The sequence below is a fragment of the Macrobrachium nipponense genome, chromosome 7 (assembly GCF_015104395.2).
Source record: "Macrobrachium nipponense isolate FS-2020 chromosome 7, ASM1510439v2, whole genome shotgun sequence".
NCBI classification, from domain to species: domain Eukaryota; kingdom Metazoa; phylum Arthropoda; class Malacostraca; order Decapoda; family Palaemonidae; genus Macrobrachium; species Macrobrachium nipponense.
The window spans coordinates 112407724-112434800 of NC_061109.1; the positions used below are offsets into that span (position 1 = coordinate 112407724).

At 37.4% G+C, this 27077-nt stretch overlaps 1 protein-coding gene across 4 annotated transcripts in view; it reads left to right on the plus strand.

Moving 5' to 3' along the window:
* Window positions 1-421: 421 nt before the first annotated feature.
* Window positions 422-27077, plus strand: part of LOC135217135 (cadherin-23-like) — a 127967-nt gene continuing 101311 nt past the window's right edge. For all 4 annotated transcript variants that reach the window (XM_064252842.1, XM_064252843.1, XM_064252845.1 and 1 more), the window contains exons 1-3: window positions 422-1671; window positions 23857-24008; window positions 25712-25930. In XM_064252842.1, the coding sequence (XP_064108912.1) occupies window positions 1029-1671; window positions 23857-24008; window positions 25712-25930 (1014 nt within the window). In that variant the 5' untranslated portion in view covers window positions 422-1028. The remainder of the gene's footprint in view (window positions 1672-23856; window positions 24009-25711; window positions 25931-27077) is intronic.

Here is a 27077-nt window from a genome sequence, read left to right on the forward strand (position 1 = left end):
CCTTCAACCGAGAAAGAGCTGATACTTAAAGGTGATTGTGAAAGGTATTTTTCATGAATTCTAAAAAAAATTTGAATGAAACGTGAGAGCAATTCATTATTTAAAGTGTTTCTGTTGTTAAAGATGCATCTGTTCATAATCGAATTGCTAATCGGGTGTTGAAGAAATATAAAACAAAAGCTATGGATGATTAAAAAAAAACTTCATTGGAAGTTGTAATCTGGTGTTTACAGTAAACTTCAAACTTTTAGATGTCAGTTCTATGAAGAGAGAGAGAGAGAGAGAGAGAGAGAGAGAGAGAGAGAGAGAGAGAGAGAGATATTCATGCATCATCGACGAAAACATCCATATGTTTATGTAGAATTGTTTTCTTCTAATATGACTAATGACAAACTTTCTACTTTCAGATTGAGTAGGACTCCAGCGGAGCTTGGAAAATCACCGAGATCACGAAAAGTCAGCTCCGCCGTCAGCCGTCTTTCCGGAGCCTTGCAAGTCTTATCAGACGCTCCTTCTATCAGTGCGCTGACGACCCGAAGTGCGCTACTAGACTTCTTTGAATGGTACGCTTTGATCCGCGGCATTAGAAGCAGGCGGAAACAATAACGGTAAATTGAGAGCTTATCTCTGGCGGCGAGGATCAACCGCTACTCTCTCAGTGGCTGTTTCCGTCCGTCGGCGATCGAGAAAGTTTCTCTGGATGCGTATTCGCCGAGTAGATGGTTCGCTTCCTTTAGATTGAGCTTGATGCAGAAGACCCGAGGAGAAAGTGTGATGCTGGTGTAGTGCTGTCGAATGACAGGGATGAAAGGAGGGGGAGGAGTAGGAAGAAGAAGAAGAAGAAGAGGAGGACGAAAATATATCGTTAGCGTGATCGCTTCCCACTCGATGAGGCGATGAATGAGACGATGAATGAGACTAGAGCGGATTGTATCAGCGACCCCTAGCACTGAACGTTTTCTTTTGCGCGAGAAAGAAAATCGTTAGAAACCCTTTTGCTCCGGGACTGGAATGCCAAAGACTCGGCCATGCACGTGCAGAGACGCAGATCTCCACGCGCTAGTTCCCGCTGCCGCGTGCGACGTCCATCGTGGAGCGCCTGCTGCTGCTCTTCCTCCTCCTCCTCCTATTCAGTCACCTCTGGAGGCGAAGAGGTCGTGCCGGTGTTTACCGTCCCTCCTCCTCCATCGCCGAGAAACTGCGGGGGAGCTGACAGTGAACATGCTCTCAAGTCCGGGATAATGACTATTCTGGATTACAGTGATCGGACGGATCGTTCCCCCAGTGAAACGTGTGAGGCGAGTGTTAGTTCTGTCGAATGTTTATCCGCGTCTAGTGAGCTTCTTATCAAAACGACGCTTTATACTCAAATCGCCCACGAGTCGTGCACGGAATGTGCCGCTGCTACTGTTCAAAATGTACTCCTGCCAATGCCAGAGCCGCCGTGGTTCGGCGCGCCCTCGCGTAACTCCTCAACAATAACAACAACCTCCAGAGGTCATGTCAGGTCATGGTCTCTCCATAAAAATCTCTGGGCTCTGACGCTGATGTCAGTGGCTCTCATAGGCCTGACAATACCTCCTGCAAGTGCCAACACTCCGCCGAGGTTCGTTCTCGACGGCCAAACGGAGATCGTCATTAGACTCACTGAGGGAGATGCCACACCAGTAGGTAAGTACCCATAGTAGTTGTATATTTGCCGTTCGCATCGTTTAGTGTGTAAACCATTCTCTCGCACCCATGTTGGGCCTTCTTTATTGGTACTTAGTTTGATATAGGTCTCGTGGCTTTGTATCATGGTTGTGTTTGTGTCCGGAGGAGATGGTATGCGCTTAACAAACATTCATGCGAAAAATGCTCCTGAGCACTAACAAGGTTTCGCATATAAACACGTATACCCATTTGATTATTCTCCCTTGGGGCAGTTATGTCGTATAAATCATTCTCGTTACTTTGTTGTATAGGTCTTTCTTTCATTAACTGATGCCTTTCTATATTTCCGCTCTTATGTAGCTACAGATTCCAGGTATCAGTTCAGCGTTTTTTTGTTAATTATACCATTTGCGGATTTACTCCCATCATTAGTCATTAGTACCCCATAACCGAAAAAAGACCATGACACAAATTGCAAAGGTCCATCGTCCAGTAATTGTCAATATATCGTGCTCATGAGAGATTTGTACAAATTATTGGTTTTGCGGTGCAATTCTGGTGGGCGATGGTGGGATTACTTCTAAAATCGGTAATTCCTTTGGAAGGTCTTTCTTGGAAGAACAGGACTTCTCAAGACAAAACAATTTTGTGCTTCTAATGGGATCTGGGAAATTCGATTCTAAGTTTGATTATTTCTTGAAGCAATGAAATTATAGACATTTATCCACTTTGACTTTTTTCGGAACATTTTCACCGTCATTGTTGATATTATTAGTGATTTTTGCTGTTGTCGTTGTCAGTGTTGGTTAGTATATAAACACGCATACACAAAGATGTATGCATATATTGTATATGTTGTGTGTATGTGCGTGCGCGCGCGCGTGTACATATGTTTATTTACGATTCGCAAGATAATTTCGATTTTAGCTATAATTTTTTCCCGTTGAAATGTACAATATTTTTTGCTTATTACATAGTATTATTCGTTGTTGCATTATATCCTATCTATCTGTCTATCTATTTATCTATATATATGTATTATATATGTATATTACATATATATATATATATATATATATAAATATATATTAATATATATATATATGATATATATATGTCATATATATAAAGTATGTAAATGTATGTATGTATAAAACGAATCACTTGAAACGTTAGGAACCGTGATAAATCCATAAATAAATGATATATGCCACGAAGGAAAAATAAACGAAGGAGGTCTTCAATATCTTTCGACGTTAAAAGTCCTTTACTGAGTCTCTGCTCAGTAAAGGACTTTTTAACATTGAAAGATCTTGCAGACCTCCTTCGTTTATTTTTCCTTTGTGGCATATATCTTTTATATATATATAATATATATATATATATAATATATATAATATATATTAATATATAAATTATATAATAAATATAGGGTCTGTCGTAGTTTGTAACTGTTAACTTGTTTACATGAATTTATAAGGACATGTTTTCGTTTTCAATTTGATTTCTGTGAACTTTTGTATAATTACTCTGTATCTTTTTTTTAACACGTTCATAATTTTAACCATTAGTACTTGCCACAAACATTAAAATGTGGAGGGAAAATTCAAGAGAAAAATTAAATGCAACACAAAAGTAATTTGAAGATTATAAATGAAGCCAATCCCCATACCTCTTTCTGCAACAAAAATTTGCCACTATACAAGATTATTATTTTTCAGTGGACGGTCTTGTTAGGGATTTGATGGTTTCGTGTGTTTATGTTTTATTCGTATGAGTTTTAAAGTATGGTGCCAACTTTAAAAAAAAACCACAGTCTTATAACAGTGATTGCATATGCAGAGCAATTGTCTATCAAACAAGTTGTAATAAAGTAATTAATATCGTCCTAGTTTTGTTATATAATGAAGTGGCAGTAACATAAATTGTAGACAGAAAGGGTTAGGGTAAAGGGTAAATCTAAGGTAAAAGGTAGAATAAAAGGATTGATTTTGAGGATGTTATTTTGTTTCTTTCCATGAGATGTTACATCTTGTAATCCAGAAACACAGATGCTTTAGCTTCCAGTTTATTAAATCGTTATAAATTCTGATGGGATGTTACGAAAATAGATACAATGGAAATATTTTGGAAGAAGTTAATGCCGCAAGTAAAAAGGGAAAGCGTGAAAATTGCTGTGAGAAAGGCAGATAAAAGCATGGAATATGACTATACTGGACCAAAGGTAACCAAGAGGTTACTTTTGAAACTTTATAAGGGTGAAGCCCTGTGCCTTTTACAAAGAATTATGTAGGCAAATGTAAACTGAGAAAAGAGAAAAGTAGATATTAGATTGCTGAGAAAATAAGGAAAGACCTATGTGGTTTGGATGAGCAGCACTGCATTATGAACGAGCCTAAAAGAATCGAGATAGGTCCCTTGGAGTTATGAAGAGAAGATGACTAGACGTAGTTAAGAGAACACAACACACGAGATCACCAATTGTCTTGCCGTGTGGATATGATCACAGAAGATTCTATAGATTTACATTTATTTGTTGAACATTTTGTAATCATTTAACTGATTTTGATTTTAATTACTTTCGCACATTTTATGAGTGAAGTGAAGTTTGCTGTCAAAATTCAGTCTTGGTCTCATTTGAATTACTTTCTCATATTTTATGAGTGAAGTGATGTTTGCTGTCAAAATTTTATCTTTGTCTGCAGACAACGTGATAGAGAAGACTGAAGAGAATCGACCTGTATATTATCATAATAAAGTTTCACCTAGGAAGTGCACTCAGAGATTGCAAAATAGTCGCTTGTAATAAAAAAAGGCGATTCTGCACTCTTTACATATTTTTTCAAGCGTATAAGAACGATATTAGCATATTATTTAACCACTGTAAAAGTGTAATCAACAAAGTTAATTCTGCACCTTCAAGAGGATAAGAACGATATTAGCAAATTCCTTAAGCACTATAAATCATTCATTGTTATTTTCAGAGAGCAATCTACCGTTTTACGTAAGTGAACATTAATGACAACAGTTACAAAACACCTGGATAAAAACAAATCGTGGAACCTGAATTAAAATAATATTTACTCCCCCCACTCTTATTGATTGTAAGGAGTCTTAGGAAAAAATCATAATAATGGAGACATTAACGGGAATAATCACATATTCCTTAACAGCTTTCGAGTTTTTAGCCTTAATGCCTTTGTGTATTCATATTATTAGGTCATATGTGTCAATAAAAATTATGAGTGGAGTAGAGAAAGTCCTCTGAAAAGACATCTCTCTCTCTCTCTCTCTCTTTCGTGAAGTCATGCTTGAGCGGGAAATACCAGCCTTATTAGGTTCTCCAATTATTATATTAGGTTTAGTGAAGCAGGCCAAATAAACTAAATTAGCCAGCTGACAACATCCCCCTCCTAACCGCCATCCTCCTCCTCCTCCTCCTCCTCCTCCTCCTCCTCTTCCTTAACACAATGACTCCATGTTTTTCTATTTTTTATCGTCGTTGAAATCAGCTGATTAACTTAGGAAACTTTGGAATTCTGCCTGTTCTTCTGTTTTCTCTGAGCACTAGAATTCCTCATCTTTCAAAACGCTTTCGTTTCATCAAGTGCTGACCAGGTTAGTGCGTGTATGTATCCGTTGTATTTACGTAGAGATAAAAAATATATACTGAGATTTATACTTATACATGCATTACCGAGCTAATAATCGCAATCCTAGCTTAATTAAAAAATAGAATATAAAAGAGTATCATCAGCTTATGGAACAATATCGTCAAAATACAAACGTACACTCGCCGTTCTAACTTTAATATCTTTGACTCTGACATTAAGTGTGTAGTTCAATGTAGGCTTTTTGAACATTTTTGTTAAACCTCCCCTGTTTTAGGGATTTGAGAGGGGATTAAAAAATCTTTTGTGTAATATACAGAAGAATGAATTTGTTTTCCAAGGACGAAACGCAATGGAAACCGTTTCTTGTCGTTATATTTCATTATTTGTTTGAAATATCTTATTTACCTGCATAATTGGTTTTGTAATCAGTGTATAGAAGTTTTGCCATTTCGAGTCACTTAGCAACCTTTTGGGGACTTTTGCGCTCAAACAAAAAGCGGAGAACGGTAGTTGTGATTATGCAACATCAGCCTAATTTTGATGAAATAGCATCCCAGGGAAGAATATCAAGCAAAGAGAATAACTTACATTGTTAGTGTCTTGCAACATATATGAGAAAAATAACTATGTATCTTGGCTATTAGAATTATCTTTGACGCAGATGGAAAAGAAAGTTAGATTATTTGAGCGAGGTCTATAGACCTTAAGTCGATAATTCAATCGACGTAGAGATCTCACGAAAATCCGGAGTACTGTAGGCGTTTGCGTTTCATATTTGAAACCACTTTCTGCATTATAAATGTTGTGTATAGGTGATTACAAATACTAAAAGACTTACCTCACCTTTTTCACGTGTGCGAAGTATTTCATACTTCGGTGTTCTTATTTGTGCTTTTAATTTTTTGCAGTGGAAAATAACATATTTAGCTTGAGGTGACGTGAAGGAATAAAATTGGCAAAACATATTCCCTCCTATAGAGAGAAAGTTGATGAAACATAACATTCGACAGAACGTTTAAACCGTTGTTGCCACTCGATACTGTGACCTTTCCAGTGTGGTCGAATCTCTCTCTCTCTCTCTCTCTCTCTCTCTCTCTCTCTCTCTCTCTCTCTCTCTCTCTTGCTTTTAACATTGGAGCACTTGAGATGGCATGCGAAACTTGTAATTATGATAGCGGCCACCTTTGAAGATGTGGGGCTAATTGTGGAAAGGCTCTTTTGAAACCATTGTTGTAATAGTAGAGGGTTGGTCATCTGTGTCCGCTGCCTCCTCCACTCTCTTACTTTCCCTTCTTTTTTTTTCCCCAAAGCTGCATCTTTATCATTTTTCATGCAGTCAATCTGGGGAGAGAGTCTCTTTCGACTTGTCTCAGCGAGCCGATTGCAGAATTCTGTTATTGTGTCAATAGATAGTCGGGTAAAAACTGGGAACTATTCGCGGGATGGGAGAACGAATGGAAAGCAGAGTCGTCATCTTGAGAGGCTGAATGTTATTGGCGGCGAAATGCACGTGTTCTCTTTTGCCGAGAGAATGTTTGGCCAGTGTCGAGGGGCAGAAGAAGAAGAAGACGAAAAGAATACAAGCAAAAGCGCTCTGAGAGATGGCTAATAAATATGGTTATACGTCGGACGAGTATTTGACCAATGTGATATCTTGGCCTTACTAATGGCAGATTAATTGTGGGTGCTTGCGGGCAGTTTGATTGAGGTGCATGGTTATCAGGTGATAAATGTGTAGTTTTTGCTTAAATCCACTCTGGAATTTACAACAAAGGTCATGCCTTATCTCTAAAGTAGAAAAGGGCATAGGGCTAGCAGCCTCGGCTCGAAATGGCTGCGGCGAAGAATCGGAAGTCTCACACACGTTTCTGGAGCGCCCCCCACCCGGCCCCTAAGGAGAAAATGGGTATAGGTGGACATGCCTCATGACTTCAGATCATTACCAATTTCTCTTGAATGTTTTAATAGCATTCCCACGGCAATTACAATTCATATTCAGATACATTTGGATTGTAAGATATACTGAACAGGTTGTAACAGACGTCATTGCTGTTAGAGTTTTCTACCTTTGCTCTTTAACGTCCATTCGCGAATGTCTGTGTTGATGTGACCTGTTATATATGTTACGCAAAATGTGGATAATTGCCAAATGTGTACATTTTGCAATTAATTTTGCCTATTGTGTACAATTTGCAGCGCTTGGTGCCTGCAAATTGTACACAATAGGCAAAATTAATTGCAAAATGTACACATTTGGCAATTATCCACATTTTGCGTAACATATATATATCTAAAGAAGCCTACACCTCATGAACGTTTAAAGCTAAATGGAAATCGATTTGGTCTGTGAAGCAGTCAGCCCGGAGGCTCGTGGTAATGACATTGAAATAAGCCGTTTTAAAATCTGCACCAGCGTCATTCATTCCATTTGTCTGGCATTAAGGTATGAGCTATATAAATAACAATGGATTACTTATTAGGCTTCCTTGGGGTAATGGGCTGCATGGCTTACTTCAGGGGCGATGAATAATCCAGAGATCTTAATTCCTGTGATATGTTACAATTGGAATTCAATGAAGTTGTATTGTTCCGCTTGAACTTGCATCCTTGACTTGTGTCATAAAAGTTTTGACATGACCCTTTTGTTTTTATAGCACTGGAGTATCAAGTACAGAGGCTTCTGTCATTGTTCGGTATTTGTAATTTTACAACTATGTCTACGCTTCATACAATTCATGTTTAGATGCCTTTTTCTACTTGCCCATCGCCATTTAGTGACTGGTATCTGGTGAATGCTGACACAAGTCACGGCTGTCTTCTGTCTTAAATACCATTTTTTTTTTCATCTTTTGTAATCATTCTTCTTCTGTTACTTTCCAGTTACTGTTACTCTTCAGTCTCATGATCCCCATTGCCATCGTTCTCTCTCATACTCTCCGAGTCATAGATTATCTGACTGTTACGCATCCTTTTTACAGCATGATTGTTGATTATTCAACATCTAGTAGTTATGGATTATGACCTGATATGACCGTATACGATTTCTATTTATGTTACTTAAGGATTTATCATTAAACAGGAGGGATATAGTAAATAGAAATAATAAATAAAGAAGACTATTTAGTGACCGCAAAAGCCTCAGCCATGTTTTCTAGGCAGATTTGTAACGCAACAAGCAGTGAAAACACATCTGCCACCCACTATTTCACAGAATTTAATGTATTACTTCAAGCCTTGTTTGCTTTCATGTAACACTTTCCCCTTCAGTCCAGCTAAGTCGGTGGTAAACCAAATTAGTATTTCTTATGTCACTTGAGTGGAACGTCAATACTTATCCCTTGAGTTCTCCAGCACAGTGTCTGCAGAGCGTTGACCAAAGCCCCTTCATTCTTTAGGGAAGAATCGAACGTCATATTCCAAACACGATGACTTTTCTCACAGTCGTGCACCTTTCACTCCAGACATTTCCCACCTTCGATGTTTCATGGGTAGAATTGTTTTATAATTCTACCTTATAATGCGTTGTGTAACGTTGTGCCGCACTGAAGAATACGAAGTGGTTTTGTGGGTTGACCGCCATAGATTAGCGCTAATTTGCCAGTTGAGAAATGTCAATAGAAAATATTTTATTTTGCCGTTTTACGCGACACTGATTTCATGATTTTATAGCAATGTAAAGTATGACTTACCTAGCTGATAAAGAAAACTATCGATTATTAAAAAAGTAGAGCAATGTGCGTGTTATTTATGTAAACAAAAAACTTTCACAAAACGAAAGACAGTTATCGATAGAATAAGGAATAGAAAAAGAGAGAAAAAAACACTAGACAATAAAAAATAAAAAGAAAAAAGGAAACTTTCACACAACGAAAGACAGTTATCGATAGAATAAGGAATAGAAAAAGGGAGAAAAAAACACTAGGCAAAAAAAAGAAGAGGAAAAAAAACGGAAACTCACAAAACGAAAGACAGTTATCGATAGAATAAGGAATAGAAGAAAAGAAAAAAAAAGAAGAAGAAGAAGAAGAAAAAAAACGGAGTAAGAGCCTCAAGAGATCGAAGTCTCGGAAGCAGCGTCAGCGGCAGAGCGAGAGAATTCAAGTCTCGGAAGCAGCGTCAGCGGCAGAGCGAGAGAATTCAAGTCATCCTGCAAATCTTGTTAGAGTGGGAAAAGGGAAAGTGGCCCGAGAATGTCACATTGCGTAGGACTTGCGCTGCAATCATCTCATCGTCGGTGATGACTGCAACAAGGCTGGATTTAATCTCGTATACGGTTACTTCACGAGTTGGATGGATGGACGAAATGTCTCCCTTCCTGGTCAGTTCCCCCTACCACGTACTACCCGCTGCGGGTGAGTGCCACCAGTATACCTCACGCGATGCACTGTAGGCATTACTTAAGGCCCTTCGCAGCGTCCCTTCGGCCCCTTGCTGCTGCGTCTCTCATTGTCTTCATTATACCTCTATTCATATTTTCTTCCATCATTCTTTCCACCCTCTTCTAACGATTGTTTCGTTGTGCAACTACGAGATCTTCCTCCTGTTACGCCTTTTGATAAAAACTTTTTTACTCTTAATTTCTCTTGTATCTTTGAATGACCTCATGGGGCCCGCCGGTTGTTCTTCGGCCTAAATTTTACAATCCACTTCCAGTTTTCGTACTTCAACCAATTCTATTTAGATATTCATACACAGGCTGAAATCCTATCTCCTTCTCATATATATATGTTGTGCTAACCTTCGTTGAACGAGGCGCACTGTGAGGTTATTTAGACCTGCGATAATTTACGCTAAGGTCGGTTTGTTATAACTCTCCATCCTCATTGGAGTGTCTTGGATTTCGATGATAATTTCTAAGTTCATTCAGTATCTTCTTTCTGATGTGAGGTTTTAATGTTGAAACACAGACTACAAAAATATCTGTATTCTGCTAAGTCTACATGGTGAAGATCAGATAAAATTGGACAGGTCTTCCAATGATGCTGGCTGATTTAAGTCTGACATACAATCTGGTTTACAAATCATAAAGTGAGCTGACAGTAGCTCGAACATACGAACATACACACAGATGACATAGATTACAAGTCATGTAGGCCGTCTGGGTTATAGGTCACTGTGGTTGTCTCAAGCAGGAAGCTTTGACAACCGTTTACAAAACTATATTTATATATATATATATATATATATATATATATATATATATATATATATATTCCACAGGTTGAGCTTCACTTTTCATTATGACATTCAAACCCATTCTGGTGGGTCGTGTCCAAATTGTTGTTATGTTCATAATAAAAAATGGTGTTCCCCTATTTTATTTTCTTTCTTTTTTTTTTTTTACTCCAGCCCATTCTGTTATCATACAGAGACGATATTCCTGACTCCATAATCACAATTATGATGTGAATTCTTTCTGTACAGAATAATATCTATAACAACTGTTCCTATGATCCTTAAAAGAATATTCTTAATGATACTGTGCTCCCCAGTCCCTTTGACTTAATGTGATTCATTCTATCAAGCTTTTCACAAAGGAATTGTTACTCTATTCTTGACAGACTCATTTCGTTACGATGTGTTGAAGTAAATGAAAGGCCCTTTTTTCTGATATATACTTAATATAAACTGAGTTACTTTGTGCGATAGTCTCACTTATTCACTGTCAGTAGATCAGAAATCCTTACATCGTCTACTGTATATATATCTAATCTCTCTCTCTCTCTCTCTCTCTCTCCTCTCCTCTCTCTCTTCTCTCTCTCCTCCCTCGTCTCTCTTCTTCCTTCATCTCTCCTCCCCTCTCCCTTTACTCTCTGCAAGCAACCCACATTCATTAAGGTTATGCACAAGTGCAAACTCCTTACGAATTAGGTTATCACGTTTATTATTCTAACTACTATGTCAAACACAAGGGAGACGAAAGAGCTTTATTAAAATTGCTTTATGACTCTCAGCCTGAGATGAGCAGGATCTATCTTTATTAGAGAACCAGTGACCTTGCATCGTTCTCGTATTCATTATTTAGTTATGACAATGTAGTCATTTCTAATTGTGCTTGTGGATAATTTCAGTGGTGACGTCAATAGATTTAATCGGTTCTTTTCAGGTCAACATTGATTTTGAGACGTCCTCGAGAAACTGTTTTCTGTGGAAGGTTTGGAATAGTGAATCACTGATTTTTCGATAATTAATGTTTTAATCTGTCTCTGCAAAAACGTTTCTAGCGTTCTTAATAACAAATTGAAATAGGGATAAAATGGTAGAAGGTTTATGCTGCTTCAGTCTTTTCCTTGTATTATAATTATAATATAATTATGTTAGAAGCAAATTCAAAAGAGCACCAGGTCCTTCGTCGTATCAGGAGTTTTATATTAGTGTACAAAACAGCTGTATTCTCTGGACCTTTGAGCTATTCCATCTCTTTGTCCGTCTGGCCTTTCGGTGTGTGTTTTTATGAAATAACAAAAAACTCATCCTCCCTTCCTTAAACATCCAAACCACAACAGCACCTTAGCCATGGGCTTCTAAAAGTCAAGATCAAGGACATTAGTTTTTCCTTTGCCATCCTATGAAGAGGTTAATTTGCAACAACAGAGGCGCTTCGAGGTTCATGCCACCGGATATGCAGAGCATCAAATATGATTAGATCTCCGGAGCACTAGAGAATTTTTGACTTTGGTCTGAAGAAGAAGTTCGAAGCCCTTTTTTGTGCTTTATTTATTTATTATTATTTGGTTTATTTATTTATTTATTTATTTATTGCCAAATTCCTGTAAAGGGTCTGTCCACAGCCCTTTTCTGTAGGTTTCTCTGTCCTCGGACACAAAGTATCAGCGTCCCTAACCGTTGACACTTAGTCAGATATTAATTAATGTTCAAGTGATACCATATATTATTATTATTATTATTATTATTATTATTATTATTATTATTATTATTATGTTGAGAATTGGTGTTGGACCAGTAAGATAATTAATGTGCACGTAATACCATATAGATTATATATATTATCATTATGTTGAAGGATTGGTGTTGCACCATGTTAGTGCAACCTCGCGTAACTTCCTACAAAAACCCGGAATGCGTTGGGGGGGGGGGGTTGGGGTTATAGGGGGAGGGAGTGTTAGCCTGAGACAAGAGGCTATGCAAATTTTCACTTGAACTTATTTATGCATGGCTGGTTTTTGTATGACCATGCTCTGATTTTTCGAAAACGTTATGGAGGAGGAAGTCAGGGTCCGAGGATGCTTTTGAATTTATTCATATTCGCCCAGAGCGAGACGGTAACCGGCTGAGGTCAGCTTGTTTAATATCCCGTGAAATGGCCAGGAACTTTAATCGCCCCGAATAATTGCATATGCATTACACGCTTAATTAAAACTGGGGAAATAGAAAGTATCAATTTAATATTGCTTCGCCGAAATCACCTCTTCGTTCCTTAATCGACTGATGTTATCGCACGCGCGCTCACAACACACACACACACGGATATGAAGCAGAGTTTCTATGAAAACTGTGAGATTGCAGAGGGAAAAAAACATCAGCTTGTGCTTTACTGTTAAGACACGCATGCGCGGGCGCGGTAAAACTAGCGCAGACGCGCATGCGCGATCACTCATGTTTGCATATATATATATATATATATATATATATATATATATATATATATATATATATATATATATATATACATACATACCTGCAAGTAATGGTGAAGGAGGTAATTAAGTTTTACGTACGCTACTTGCAAAGATTGCTTCGATTGTGAACACGTTAGTTGTAAATGGAAGCGTTATATTTATCGAGTGTTCAGTGTTGTAAAGTAATCCTTACAAACATTTCTCACAGGTGATGATGTTTTTTTAATGTAGTAAGGATTTATCTAATCGTTTCACTGTGGTTACCTATTTGTCTGGTTTACAGGATTGCTGAACATTCGTTATTTATATGGATTATTGTCAGTCGTCGATACCACCTGATTTGCTCTCTCTCTCTCTCCTCTCTCTCTCTCTCTCTCTCTCCTCTACCTCTCTCTCCTCGCTCCTCTGCTCTCTCCTCTCTCTTAAGCATTTGCTTCGTTTTAAATTCGGGGTTTCTTTATAAATGTCTCCTTCCTCATGACAGGGTCAATTTTTCCACTTAGCGTGCGTGTATGACGAATATTTTCCTTCCTGTATTAACCCTTTATTTTTACCTGTATATACGATCCTCGAAAGTAGAAATTCATTAGTACGCTTGAGAATTCTAAGGCATGTACTCCATGTCGTCAATATGCTCCCTGTTTTATCAGAACTCCCAAGAGTTTAACAAAACTCAGTAGGGGGATCTTTAAAAAAAATTAAATAAAGCCTCCCCACCATAAATATATATATATATATATATTATATATTATAGATATATATTTATATATATATATATATATATATATATATATAATATTATTTCATGACTCCTCTTGCATGGCGGACATTGAATCAGCGGAAAAGTTGTTGGAAGTTGTACCGTAAGATCATAAATTCGACCATGAATAATAGCGTTGAAAAGGCCTGAGGCAAATAACGCTTTCAAGAATAAATGGGATGAACGATGCTGGGAATTCTTATGCTGCTGTTGACCAGTATCTAACTTGTTATTGCCGTCGAAAATGATTGAAGTAATTGTGCGCCAGCAGTACGCTGAGTATCTTCAATGAATATCTTGCCAGAAAATTTGTCTGGTTAAAAGAACAAAAAACCTACAAAAGAGTTTAGTGCTCTTGAGTAAATTATCCATTTAAATGCATTAATAATTATTATTACTCATTATTAGTACTATTTTGGACCCAAGTGTAGCGCTGAATACAGTAGTACATGAGCTTATGATAAGCGCGCGCGCGTATGATATATATATATATATATATATTATATATATTATATATATATATATTTATATGTGTGGTATTAGTTTATGTGTATGCTTGTTGTACACACACGCATTGTATATATATATATGATTATATATATATATAATATAATATATATTATATATGTAATGTAATGTATATGTATATATATATATATATATATATATATATATATATATTAGGTGTCTGTGAATATACATACACGCCAGAGTAGATAATTGCCCTTCACTTAGGAAAAGTTACAAATACCATCTTATAAGAAGAATGTTATCGCCACCCAAGAAGTGAACATTGAACATTTCGTATTAACAAAAGACCCGCTCAAGAACGCTTCCTGTCAAAACATCCGTAAGACAGAAACCAAACCGGAACGATCACGAGTGTCGTTAGTTACTGAAGCCTCGTGTCATGTGGAAAATGAGAGAGTATGCTTCAGCGTCATCTTGATCCGTCTCAGGAGTCATCTTAACGTTTTCGTCATTTTCGTCCGGGAATCAACTGTACATTTTACATCCCAGTTTATGAATGCGAATGTCGTATGAGCGTCGTCCGGCACAGATTGGCACGATTCACATATTCCTACATACATACATACATACATACATACATACTATATATATAATATTATATATATATATTATATTATATATATATAGATATATATATATATAAATATATATATATGATATTATACACACATTTAATAACTACAATCATTCCAGGAAATACGATCACAGTTGCCACGTTATTCAAGTGTCCTTAAAGACACCTTATTATGCCCTTGGCCCAAGGGCACTGGTTAAGTTCAAGATCATAATCGTTCACTAAAACTTACCCTCACTATGAGGTTCATGATGACTGAATTAGTTTTACCCCAGTATTAATTATTGTCATTTGTCAAACGAATGGACGCTTAAAAGTCTTTATTTTATTTAATATAACGAAAACGTATTTGCAGCAGAGTACAAGTTTTGAACATTCTTGGTATCGAAGTAAATTTGAACTTTTGTCTTAGAGAAAAAAAATTGTATGTACAGATATTCCATATTACAAGTTGTTTGACGATAATAAGTTTCACTATTACGATCATTAAACCGCCTTAAAAGGAAAAATTGGTTTATCTGAATGAACGTTGAATGGTAATTTTCTCGTTCAAATTGTAAAACGAAATATTCATGACGTGCGGGTACTCTTTAGTAATTTCCATGGAACTGGATGGGTGATTGAATAATAATGTGCTTTCCACGTGAAATTATAAGCCTGTATAAGCTCAATTGTCGAAAGATATATTTTATCATACGAGAATATTGTAAGAATGAACGAGTACATTTATTCATTTCTCTTTGTATTATATAAGAACCGAATATTTCCGTAACAATTAATGACTATAAAAAAGTTTTATCTCTCACGAATTTCTTGAAAGAGATTTAAAGAAGAAAGAGTAGAATAAAATGTAAAAGTGAATTCGTCTGAAAAGAGGCCAGATGACATCACGCTAATGTACAATTATTCTCGTGGGTCATGACCTCGTCCAGAGAAATAGAGACTTAATGAAATAAACCATGTTATGTCTCGTGCATTACTTAAACATTATGGAAAATAGTATTTTTCGAGACATTCTATAACATGTTGGAGGTGTTACTGACCTCTTTTATAGATTTTTTTTTTTTGGTGGGGGAGTAGGGGGCGGGGTAAGATAAATGAGGTTAGTGCAATAGAAAGTCAGTAAAAGTATACTTTCATCAAGGCTTTCTGTTAAAATCTAATGTGTTGGGTGTAGCAGGATAAATAAGCATAAATAAAGTGCATTTCACATTATACAGTGAAATGAAGAGTCTAATTTTCTTCTTATGTTAACTGTAAGATGTCAGGAGAAATTAAATTATTTTTGATAAGATCGACCTTGATTTAATATGACTGAAGTTTTGATGACAGTCATCTATATAGATGTTGATTCCCGACAAATATATGATTATAATATTTTCCACGACACGAATTGACAAAAATATCGGGTCGTTCATATGGCATAACATTACTTGGCTTTCGTGACCTAGTGACCTAACTCCATGGTCGGGGTTCTGTGATAAGGAAAGATGTGAATGTGTGAGAGAGAGAGAGGAGAGAGAGAGAGAGAGAGAGACACGCGGCGTGTTTATGTGCATGTGTGCGCGCGGGCGCGTACGGAAGAGAAGATATGAGTTTGGTAAGGAGGCGGAGCCAATCAAGGAAAGGTTGGGTCCTGGTTGTTGGAGATGTGAGCTCTTGAGAGGAGGAATGGACTCCGTCTCTTGTGTTCGGCTGTTCAGAGGAGATTTATTCGACAGTTTTATAGAATCTGTTACGAAGCCAGCGCTCTTTGAGTTTCGTTTCGTACTTGTTCATCATTTCCTTAATAGTGACAGAGCTTGTGAGAGGGCTGAGCGAGACAAGTTGATATTGGGGAGTGCGAACAGCCATTTCCTCATCTTTTTCCCCAACTGTTTCTCTTCCGTAGGAGGTCGTGCATCAGTGCGCCTCGCGTAGTGCACTATAGGCATTGCTTAAGGGTCTTTGCAGCGTTCCTTCGGCCCCTAGCTGCAGCCTCTTTCATTCCTTTTACTGTACATCCGTTCGTATTCTTCCACCTGGCTTTCCACCCTCTCTAACAATGACTTCGTAGTGCAACTGCGAGGTTTTCCTCCTGTTATTACACCTTGCGAACCTTCTTGCTGCCAGTTTCCTTGTCAGCTTGGCCTTTGCCGTCAATTCTTTATTCTTTTCTGTTCGATATCTTTTTCGCGGATGCCGAAGAGATGGAAGAGCAATCTGGGAAGGTCATAATATTGAGACACTCTAACACCTCTTGAAAGTGCAGAGAGCGAACTAAGACTAACGGAAGACATTACTTGATGTGATTCATGGTTCCGGAAAGAGAAACCTGCGAGGGGCAAAAATGATAGAATAGAATGATAGAGAGGCCCCTGCCATTGTGGTGCTTTGACCTCGTATTTCCCAGTGTTTACAGACTCTTATTGGTTAATTTTAGATGATCGTTACGAAAACCATGCTAATTTATTTTTTTATTAGGCTTTCGCTTCCGACCGGTAGAGGTATTGGTATACTTCATGTTGTTTCCGATGTCATACGATAAATCTTCAGGATTTACGAGTGACACCATACAAAATCGATATTCCTAGCATTCGAAACTTTAAAGCTATTGCAATTCCTGCAGTTATCTCACTAATATTGCGGTAGAATTATAAAGCAGGAGATTTTTAATTTCGTATATATATGTATGTATGTGTGTGTGTGTGTGTGTGTGTGAGTTTTCTAGATCTCAACTTTCATCCTACTGCTTAAACTTCTGTTTTGAGGTAAGATTTGCCAAAGAAATTATGACTTTGTCACCTCCGTGGGACTTACGGGAATTTTAGGCACTATTTTCCTTGCTTCATTATTATAAATTAACTCCGTCTCCCTGCAAGTAAATTTTTCATCATGTATGGAACCGTTTCATACTTATTTTTCTTGATGGTACAGCATCTGCTCTCTTCGCCTAGCTCCAGAATCATTCTTCTTAGTTTAATTCTCTTACCAACTCTTTCCTTCCACTTAGCCGGTAACTTCCTCAAGTTTACATCTTTTCGTATTCAATTTTATGCTAATGGTTTAACTCTCCCTAATATCTCCATCCCTCTTCTCATCAGTTAACTTACCTGAATTAGGACCTCGTAACCTATACTCTGTTTTTTTTCCATCTGTCCATCCGCCTGTGGTGTTTTTGAATGGTAACACTGCGTCCCGGGCTTTAGATAGTTACATTCAGCTTACGTTCAACGATTATAATAATATCCTATTTCGAATATTAACGGTGTAATTCGCATACAGTAAATTATTAAAACACTTTTCAGTTGCAAATGTACACCCAGATATCCTTGTATTTACCTAAAACTTACAATTAGCGTAACTATCTAAAGCCCGGGACGCAGTGTTACCATAGATTCACTTCCTCAAAGACATGGCTTCTAAATTTTTCTATTTCATTTCGCATCCAGTTCTTCTGCTACAGCTGAAGAAAACTGAAGTGATCCTCTCCTTGTGCCAGCATTGATGGTGTTCAGGAAACTCCAAACGTGATATTGGAGAGGTCAGATGGTTCAAATGTCTAAAGCTGCTTTCACACGATAATCTTATAGTTAAGGCTTCGTCATGTCATTGATTCGTCTCGGTTATTAAAGCTTTATTAATGGCCTCATCCATTACGGGAGTATTGCTTTTATGTTTGATTTGCTTCGCCAGCTAAATTTTTTTTCTCCTCAGGAGGACCCCAACAAAAAGATAAAAGGAAAAAGTTTATTTTCGACACATGGTCTAGATTTGGTGCCTGCGAGAACGAGATTTTATTCTTGTTTGTAAGTAGGCATTCATATAACTGAATACGCGTAATACGTACATGTGTATGTATGTATGTATGTATGTATGTATGTATGTATGTATGTATGTATGCTTGAGCGTGTGTTCTTGTGTATTTCTTTGTCTGCACGTTCGCGAACGAATATGTACGTTGCAGTTTTTATGTGAAAATCTGTTTTTCAAATGATTCGGTAAAGTACCACTAATATAATGTAATTTACTTCCACATCGATTTATATTTTTGAAAAGAAATTTTCATAATGTTAATGAATGATGGACAAAAGGCAAGATTGCACTTTTTCTTATAAGCTTTCGTGATTTTCGTTATTTTGTGATGTTTAATGAGAGAGAGAGAGAGAGAGAGAGAGAGAGAGAGAGAGAGAGAGAGAGAGAGAGAGAGAGAGAGAAAATAGCAAAAAATGAATTGTACGTTACGATCAAGGCTATGAATGAGCGAATCAGGTAGTATAGTTAGACTTCAGACATATCTTTTCTTTTATTGTTTTCCTTTGTTTGATGACCAGTGACTGTTGAATATATTAAATATTTTCTAATTTTTTCATGTATTAACGAACGAAGATCATTGGTGTGTTTTCCCCGAAACTTGGCAACGATCTCGAGAATGGTAAAATGATTAAAATTGCGGCATACATTTATGCAGTTGGTGTTCGAAAATGATGTAATTGAAAATGATGTCATTCAGATAATTCTACATCAAGACGTAACAAAGACGATGTGGGCAAATAAACGAAAATTTTGAAATAAAACCTGAAACTAAAAGTATTTAAATGATCAGATGTGCTGCACCAAAAGGTTGAAAATAGATAAAACCAAAAATGCTCAGAAAGGTAATCATGTCGAATTGGTTTCATATTGGATTAGAAGTAAAAGGGAATTTACATTTATCTTTCTGCGAGTGAATGTGCTTGGGAAAGGGTCTGTTTTGTCCAGTAAGGTTAGTTACATTTTTATGTCCTTTACCCCTCATCATGTTATTTTTTGGTTGATCTTATTTACTTATATTGATGTTTTTATTTCTAGTCTCAACAACCGATTATTTGGGTGACCATATTCACGTATATTGATTTCTTGTATAGCGCTCCCTTTCAAATTAATGATAATATAGTTAACGGGAATAATAATATTGCTTTGAAAATTGTGAGCCTGAACATCAGGTATACATTATTATCTTTATTATCTCTAAAGTAATATTATTTTCGTTAATAATATTATTATTCACTGGAAAGGGACCGTTAAACAAGAAATTAATATACGTGAATATGGTCGCCATTTTTTGGTGGACCATATTCACGTATATTGTTTTCTTGTTGAGCGCTCCCTTTCAAGCGCATAATGAAATTATTATCGAATAATAATACTTTGAAGGTAAAGATAATAATGCATACCTGCTGTTCAGGCTCTAAAGGAAGCGATTATGATTTCTAATGCAATATTTTATATATAATACCACTCGTCAAGTAGCAATATCAAAGTAATAGTAGCAGCTGAAGTGACAATAGGTTGTGGTGACATTAATAATGTCGCAGCCCTTCCACAATTGATATGGTCATTCAACCGATCGAGCGAAATGTCGAGAGGGCGACGAACGGGGAGACCCCAGAAACTATATATATATACGATGATTCTCATACTGCCGCTCCCTTCTCTCCGAAATGATCCCCAGCCAGGAAGGGTCACAGGTCCCTGCTACCGTTGGTATACCCCGAGGAGGAGAACTTCATGACCAGAAGAAGATCGAGGAAGTGTTTCGCTGCCCCGGGGGATCAGATCAAATGATTATGTATGCGGTGATGATGATGATGCCGGTTTTTTTTGCATTCGCGTGGTTCGTTGGTAAGGAAAAAGGCGTTGCCTGCCATTGGGTATGGCGCCATCTGTCCACACGTGTACGTAATGGACAGTCCAGTCAATGGGTATCCGATGAATGTACTTATCTCTCAAGGTTCTTTTTTTCTCTCCTTTTCGCCGCTTGAAATGCTTTCGATTTTACCGAGAAAAAAACTGTGAAGTAAAATATCTTGTTCAGACAGTTGACAGGGATTGAAACAGTCGTGAATTCGTTGAGATGTTGCACAGCACACCATGTATGTCTCGATCAAAGGAAACTCAGCGATGAGCGTGACAAATCGGCAACAAAGGGAGTTCTATGAGCTGTCTTATTTGTTTGTCACCTTGTTTATTTGTTTGCGCTCTTGTGTGTGCGTTGGATCGTGGGTTGGGATTCTTCAAGGCTATTTCTTCTGGAGGAAATTGCATTCCTTATGGGGATTGTGATCGGGAGGAAATTACACCCCTCGGATAACTGTTCTCGATCGGATACCCTGGAGGGTATATCATGCCCCGAGCGCATCCTGAGAGCGGCCAGTAGTCAGTCGATTTTCCACCGTTATTTTTCGTACTCCACACTGCGCGGTTGTTTGAATACAGTGAGCATTAGCTTTTTGTGTCATCTTATCTCTCACGCTAACACACTCACACAGGTATGTCGAAGGGAGGAATACAATCATATGCAGTGTCTGGGAAAATGATATATACTTTAAAATGTGCCTTTTTCCTAGCTACTGCTAGTTTAATCTAAAATAAAAGTATTATGGAGCGTAGAGGTGTTCTGATGCCGTAGAAATTAAAGCACAAAGCGGTGTTTGTGCATATATGATATTATATATATATATATATATATAGATATATATATATATATATATATATATATATATATTTATATTAATAATATATATATATATAATATATCTATATATATATATATATTAATTTATATATATATATATATAATTAATTATTATTATATAATTATTGCATCCTCAAGGAACTCGTGTTCTTACTAGTTGATGGACGAATTCCTTTTTTTCGAATTCGCCTACGAACAAGAGGAATTGAACATATATATTATATATATATATATATATATATATATATATATATATATATATATATATATATATATATATATATATAATGTGTGTGTATTTGAGAAATTATAATGTAAATTTGCACCTCTTAGAGACATGAACTTGTGCGATTTACATAAATCATATACATAAATAATACGAATTCAAAATTCTTGTCCTCACTATGCAGGTGTAATTTGTCTTTTTTTCTTCGCGTCTTTTTATTGATGGTTACAGAGATTTGTTCATTCCTCAGTCGCTTCTGGTTACTCGTAAAACTTTGACTCGTCCGCGAAATGTGGCCAGTTATTGTCGTGGTTTGTGGTCCGGAATACCGTGTGTTGCTCAAGTGTGCAATAAACTCTTTACCACCTGATACGAGGGCAATTTGGACATTATGTCACCGGGAAGGACACCTGCACCTGGATGTGCGTCGGGTGTGAGTCTAAGCTCCCCCGGTGGAGGGGAATAAACCTCAGCCGGTGTGTATGACACAGAACCTCACACTTGTAAAGTATACAGGCCGGAAAGGGCAGTGTTGGTGATCATAGGTTATTTAACATTTGCGAAGTACTGATGTTTCACCATGCTTATTGATAGGTGGGAACGGATAGCCAATAGTTTTTTAAATGATTTCTTTCGATTTTTTTTTCCGATTATAAACGCGATTACCATACGGAAGTGTAATTAAAGTACATTTTTTCAGCCTGAATATAGTGTGCTATTTCAGCATACTATTGAGTCTTTCATACCGTGACCATCTTTGGATCTTGCTCTAATTTCAGGAATGAAAGATTATTTACCCAGGAGACTTCGTCGTAATGTTCTCCTAAAACTAGTTCTCTACCTTCACCGAAGGCTAATGTACTACAGCATATCAGTTCTGTCGTCCTGTGCGAAACATCAAGATTATCTTGCCTTTACAGATCCAAAGCCAGTCAATCGCTTCGTTGCTTCAAGAGGCATGTCAGTCCCTTCGTTGCTTCAAGAGGCATGTCAGTCGCTTCGTTGCTTCAAGAGGCATGTCAGTCGCTTCGTTGCTTCAAGAGGCATGTCAGTCGCTTCGTTGCTTCAAGAGGCATGTCAGTCGCTTCGTTGCTTCAAGAGGCATGTCAGTCGCTTCGTTGCTTCAAGAGGCATGTCAGTCCCATCGTTGCTTCAAGAGGCATGTCAGTCCCTTTGTTGCTTCAAGAGGCATGTCAGTTCCTTCGTTGCTTCAAGAGTCATGTCAGTCCCATCGTTGCTTCAAGAGGCATGTCAGTCCCTTCGTTGCTTCAAGAGGCATGTCGGTCCCTTCGTTGCTTCAAGAGGCATGTCAGTTCCTTCTTCGAGCATAATCCCTGCCCTTCTCTCTTCCTCTTCTTCTCTTTTTCTTCTTGACCTGCGCAAGAAAACGGGATTTGAATTCCCTGTGTAGTTCGCTTTTGCCATGAAGATATATGAGCGGTGTTTCTTTTACCGTCTGCAGTATTTTCGAGTTGTGTTAATGGCGGTGAAGTAACCCTTAAGGGCATCTTCCAGTCCCTACTTGAGAGTCAAAAGGCAAAGATTTTTAAGCACTGTTCGCTTATGAGTCATTATAAAAAGTAATTTAGCCGCTGATGCTTGTACAACAACATTCATATGTATTTCTAGGAAGTTTTCTCCTAGCCTGCTGTGTAAGATGAGTTAAATTCACTGAACCTTACAGTTTCAATATTTTTGTTTTTTATTTTCTTATATATGTTTGATATTCCATGAGAAATGTAAACTCTAGTTGTCTGGAGATATTATATATATCCGTTGCTCAGAGTTAAAGCTGAAATAATCATATATTTAATCTACTTGTCACTAAGTTATGGTCACACGAAGCCAAAAATTAGTTTTTGAGTGCACATTTTGAATTCACTGTTTTAATGTTGATGGAAAAAAAATGAGTAAGAAGAGAAAAGTTCTTATACGCCCCTTTCGCTTGAGCTCTGGTGTATTAGGTCATTTGAAATTAGCGGAAAGATTATCATTTGGAAATACTGCTTGATTACTATTCAAACTGGGTGGGAGATATTAAGGCCGAGGATTGAACGAAGTCTCGTGAAATAGAGGGTGAAAGGTGTTGGGTAAGTGAGGAGGAGGAGGAGGATGGAGGAGGAGGAGGAGGAGGAGGAGGAGGAGGAGCATGTTGGTGACATAACTTGCGTGTACCCCATGAGCGGTAACTGACTGATTTATAAAATGTAGGCTGTCGAACCAAGCACTGAGGGCACTTTCGGCCATTCAGCGCTTGAGACCGTGAAATGAGAAAGTGTCCGGTGGAACCATCCATTTATCATTTTTATGATGTAACTTTGAAAAAGTATCTGACGAATTTTTTTTTCTGACTTTATTACAGGTACAAAAATCACTACACTGAGGGGCAGCGATCTCGATGGCGATGCGCTGACATTTGGGGTCCAAGGCGTGGAAGGAAGGAACCTCCTGAGAATAGAGCCGAATGGAGCCACTGAGGCCAACGTGTACCTCCAGGAGCCTCTGGATAGAGAGGTAATTCGAAGTATTAGCCTTACTATAATTTAGGAAAGGTATTTCCTCGGTATTGTGGGGAGTTAACTCGTGCTTCTTCTTCTCTTTTTTCTTCTTCTTCTTCTTCTTCTCTCCTCTCCTCCTCTTCCTTTCTTCTTCTTTTCTTTCTTCTTCTTATTCTTCTCCATCTCTCCTTCCTCTCCTTCTTTCTTCTTCCTTCTTCTTCTTCTTCTTCTTCTTCTTCTTCTTCTGTTTTCAGTTTGGAAGAACCTTTACGATTCTGTGTTAGTTAAGATTCGTGTCTGTTACTGAAGACATTTCACATGTTGTAAGTTAATATGGCGTTTCCACAAAAGGAAACCTGTTTACTCATAATACATAAATCTTCATGTAAGTGTCTGACCTGCTTAACAAGTACATTGTCAGCAGATATATTAACTTATCTGAGACTGTCAACAGATCTTATTTGCAGTAGTAATTATTGTCTGTCTCTTTAAAGTACAAATCACATCGTATTTGGAGCCCATTTCAGAATTCATGAACTGTGAGTAAACAGATGAGAAACAGAAATCATATTGACAAGAAGAGTTGAATGATGATAGTTTTGTAGCTTCATCATGTCATTTAAAAAGTCCGTTAAAGAAGATGAACGATAGTTTTGTCATTTGCCTTTTGTTTTCTTGTTCCAAGTTCGTGCACTTATGCGTATGTATAACTTTACACGTTCAGGAAAGCATACTGATGGTGCAATGAGAGCGTCTTTGGCCTTTTAATGTTGGGAGACAATTGAAGATGTTAGTCCAACTGTCATCCTTGGTACGTGCATGGCACAGAGTGGCTGTTGCTTAAAGATGACGTGTTGTCCCGTTGTTATAGTCTTTTTAAAAGAGAAATTGATGTAAAACTTTGCAAAAGCTTTTATGATTGTCGTCTTGAAGTCAGGACACCGGAACAAGAAGTCAAATGACAGGAGAGTGGAATAATATGGTATGGAGACACATATTACGGCAAAGGATAAAGGAAGCGTTGTGGACTTTGTAGAATGGGAATCATGTAATCTATGAAATGATTACAGTTTCTAAGACAGATAAGAACGGTTAAAATATATATGGAGTAAGATTATTGGAATATGAAAAATAAAGAAAACAGGCTCACGTTGTTGGTGGCTTGGGCATGTAGAGCGAATCGGAAGAGACAGAACTGAGCTGGATGTATGATAGTATATAAAAAAAGAATCTCTTACGTTGGTAAGAGCGATCACTGACTAGTGGAGTCGCACGGGATCAGAAAGGAAAGAGTTAGAATGTACTGGATAAAAGGGGCAAAGAGGTACTAGATCGTCTATATGTGTGTGTGTGTGTGTGTGTGTGTGTATATATATATATATATATATATATATATATATATATATATATATATATAGTATAGAGAGAGAGAGAGAGAGAGAGAGAGAGAGAGAGAGAGAGAGAGAGATACGAGCAAAGGAATTGGTCTTGAATGTATATTGAAAGGTGAAAGGCAGCCCTTAGCAGTTACATCTAAAAATTCTGTTAAAACAAAAGAAAATAGGATCGGTAACATCCTGTATGAAGCGCATGGAATAAAGGTGCATCTGTCATAAACAGCTGTTATCCTTTTTTGTATACTTTTGATATGACATCCTTTAGCGAACTTGAAAGGACACGAATCGAGTTTATCCGTAATCTGTTATTTCCCTTATCTAGATCAAGGATGAATACACTCTGGTCCTAACCTTGACGGACAACAAGCTCGGGGAAGGACAGTTCATCACGCAGTCGATGCTCCTCTTGGTGGAGGACATCAACGACAACGCTCCGATATTTCGGGCGCACCCTTCGTCGGTGGCTGTTGACGAAAACTCCCCTCCCCAGATTTTGGCAACTCTGCACGCCACTGACCAAGATGAAGGGCCGTTCGGCCAGGTAAGTTCTCGTTTGACTTTACCATGAGGTTTGAGGTGGGGTCGTTCCTTTGCCAGAGGGTGTTCATGTGCTCGATAGAAGAGAAGAGGAAAGAAAAAAAAAAGCCTCTATTTAAAACAAAAAAATTCTGAAGGGTCTTTTCATCGACTCGCTTGGTTGCTGGCCACTTTAATAATGACGATTGTTGTAGTAGTCATAGTAGAGACAGTGGCCATCAATGAAACTATAGCAGTCATGATGACATTAATTAAGTCATGTTGATGGTAGCTGTAATAATTATTTTTATTAAGTTGTGTTGATAGTAGTTTAATACATTTTATTGATAGTGGGTTTAATACATTGTATTGAGTCATGTTGATAGTAGCTGTAATAGTGATTTTTATTAAGTCATGTTGATGGTAGCTGTAGTAATTTTTTTTATTGAGTCATGTTGATAGTAGCTTTAATAGTTTTTATTGCGTCATGTTGATAGTAGTTGTAATAGTTATTTTTATTGAGTCATGTTGATAGTAGCTCTAATGATTTTTATTGAGTCATGTTGATAGTAGCTCTAATAATTTTTATTGAGTCCTGTTGATAGTAGCTGTAATAGTTATTTTTATTGACGATAATTGGGATACTAGAAATGACAGCAGTCGTGAGGTAATAGTAAGAATATCCCGGCATATAAATATTTTCAGGTTTCATTTATCCACTGATATTGCAAGTAGTGGAGTCATTGAAAGAAATTGTTTTAGCGTGTAATACATTTCTTTGTAGACAATTCTCAAGTAGTATCCAGACTTTTTCAAATGAACCTTTAGGTCATATTTCTTCTAGGAAAAAGCTATCAAAACTGAGACATCCCTAGATGTGTCTGAACCCTATTCATGTAGATCATTTTAAATATTGCAAAGAGAAAGTTTTCCCTGATTTATGTAGATTTTATGATATTAATTACAAAGAGCAGTTTGTGGAGTTCATGAGAGAATGTTGTCGGTAATAGCCAAAGAGTGTTGAAGATCTTGGGATCACCTTTTCATGGACATGAAGCAAAACGTCAGTGAAAAGGAACAGTCCTCCCACACCTAAGAATATCTCGGTAAATTCAGCCATTTTGCGGCGATTACACCAGGTTTTTCTGGTCTTGATGAGGCATTTGTTTACT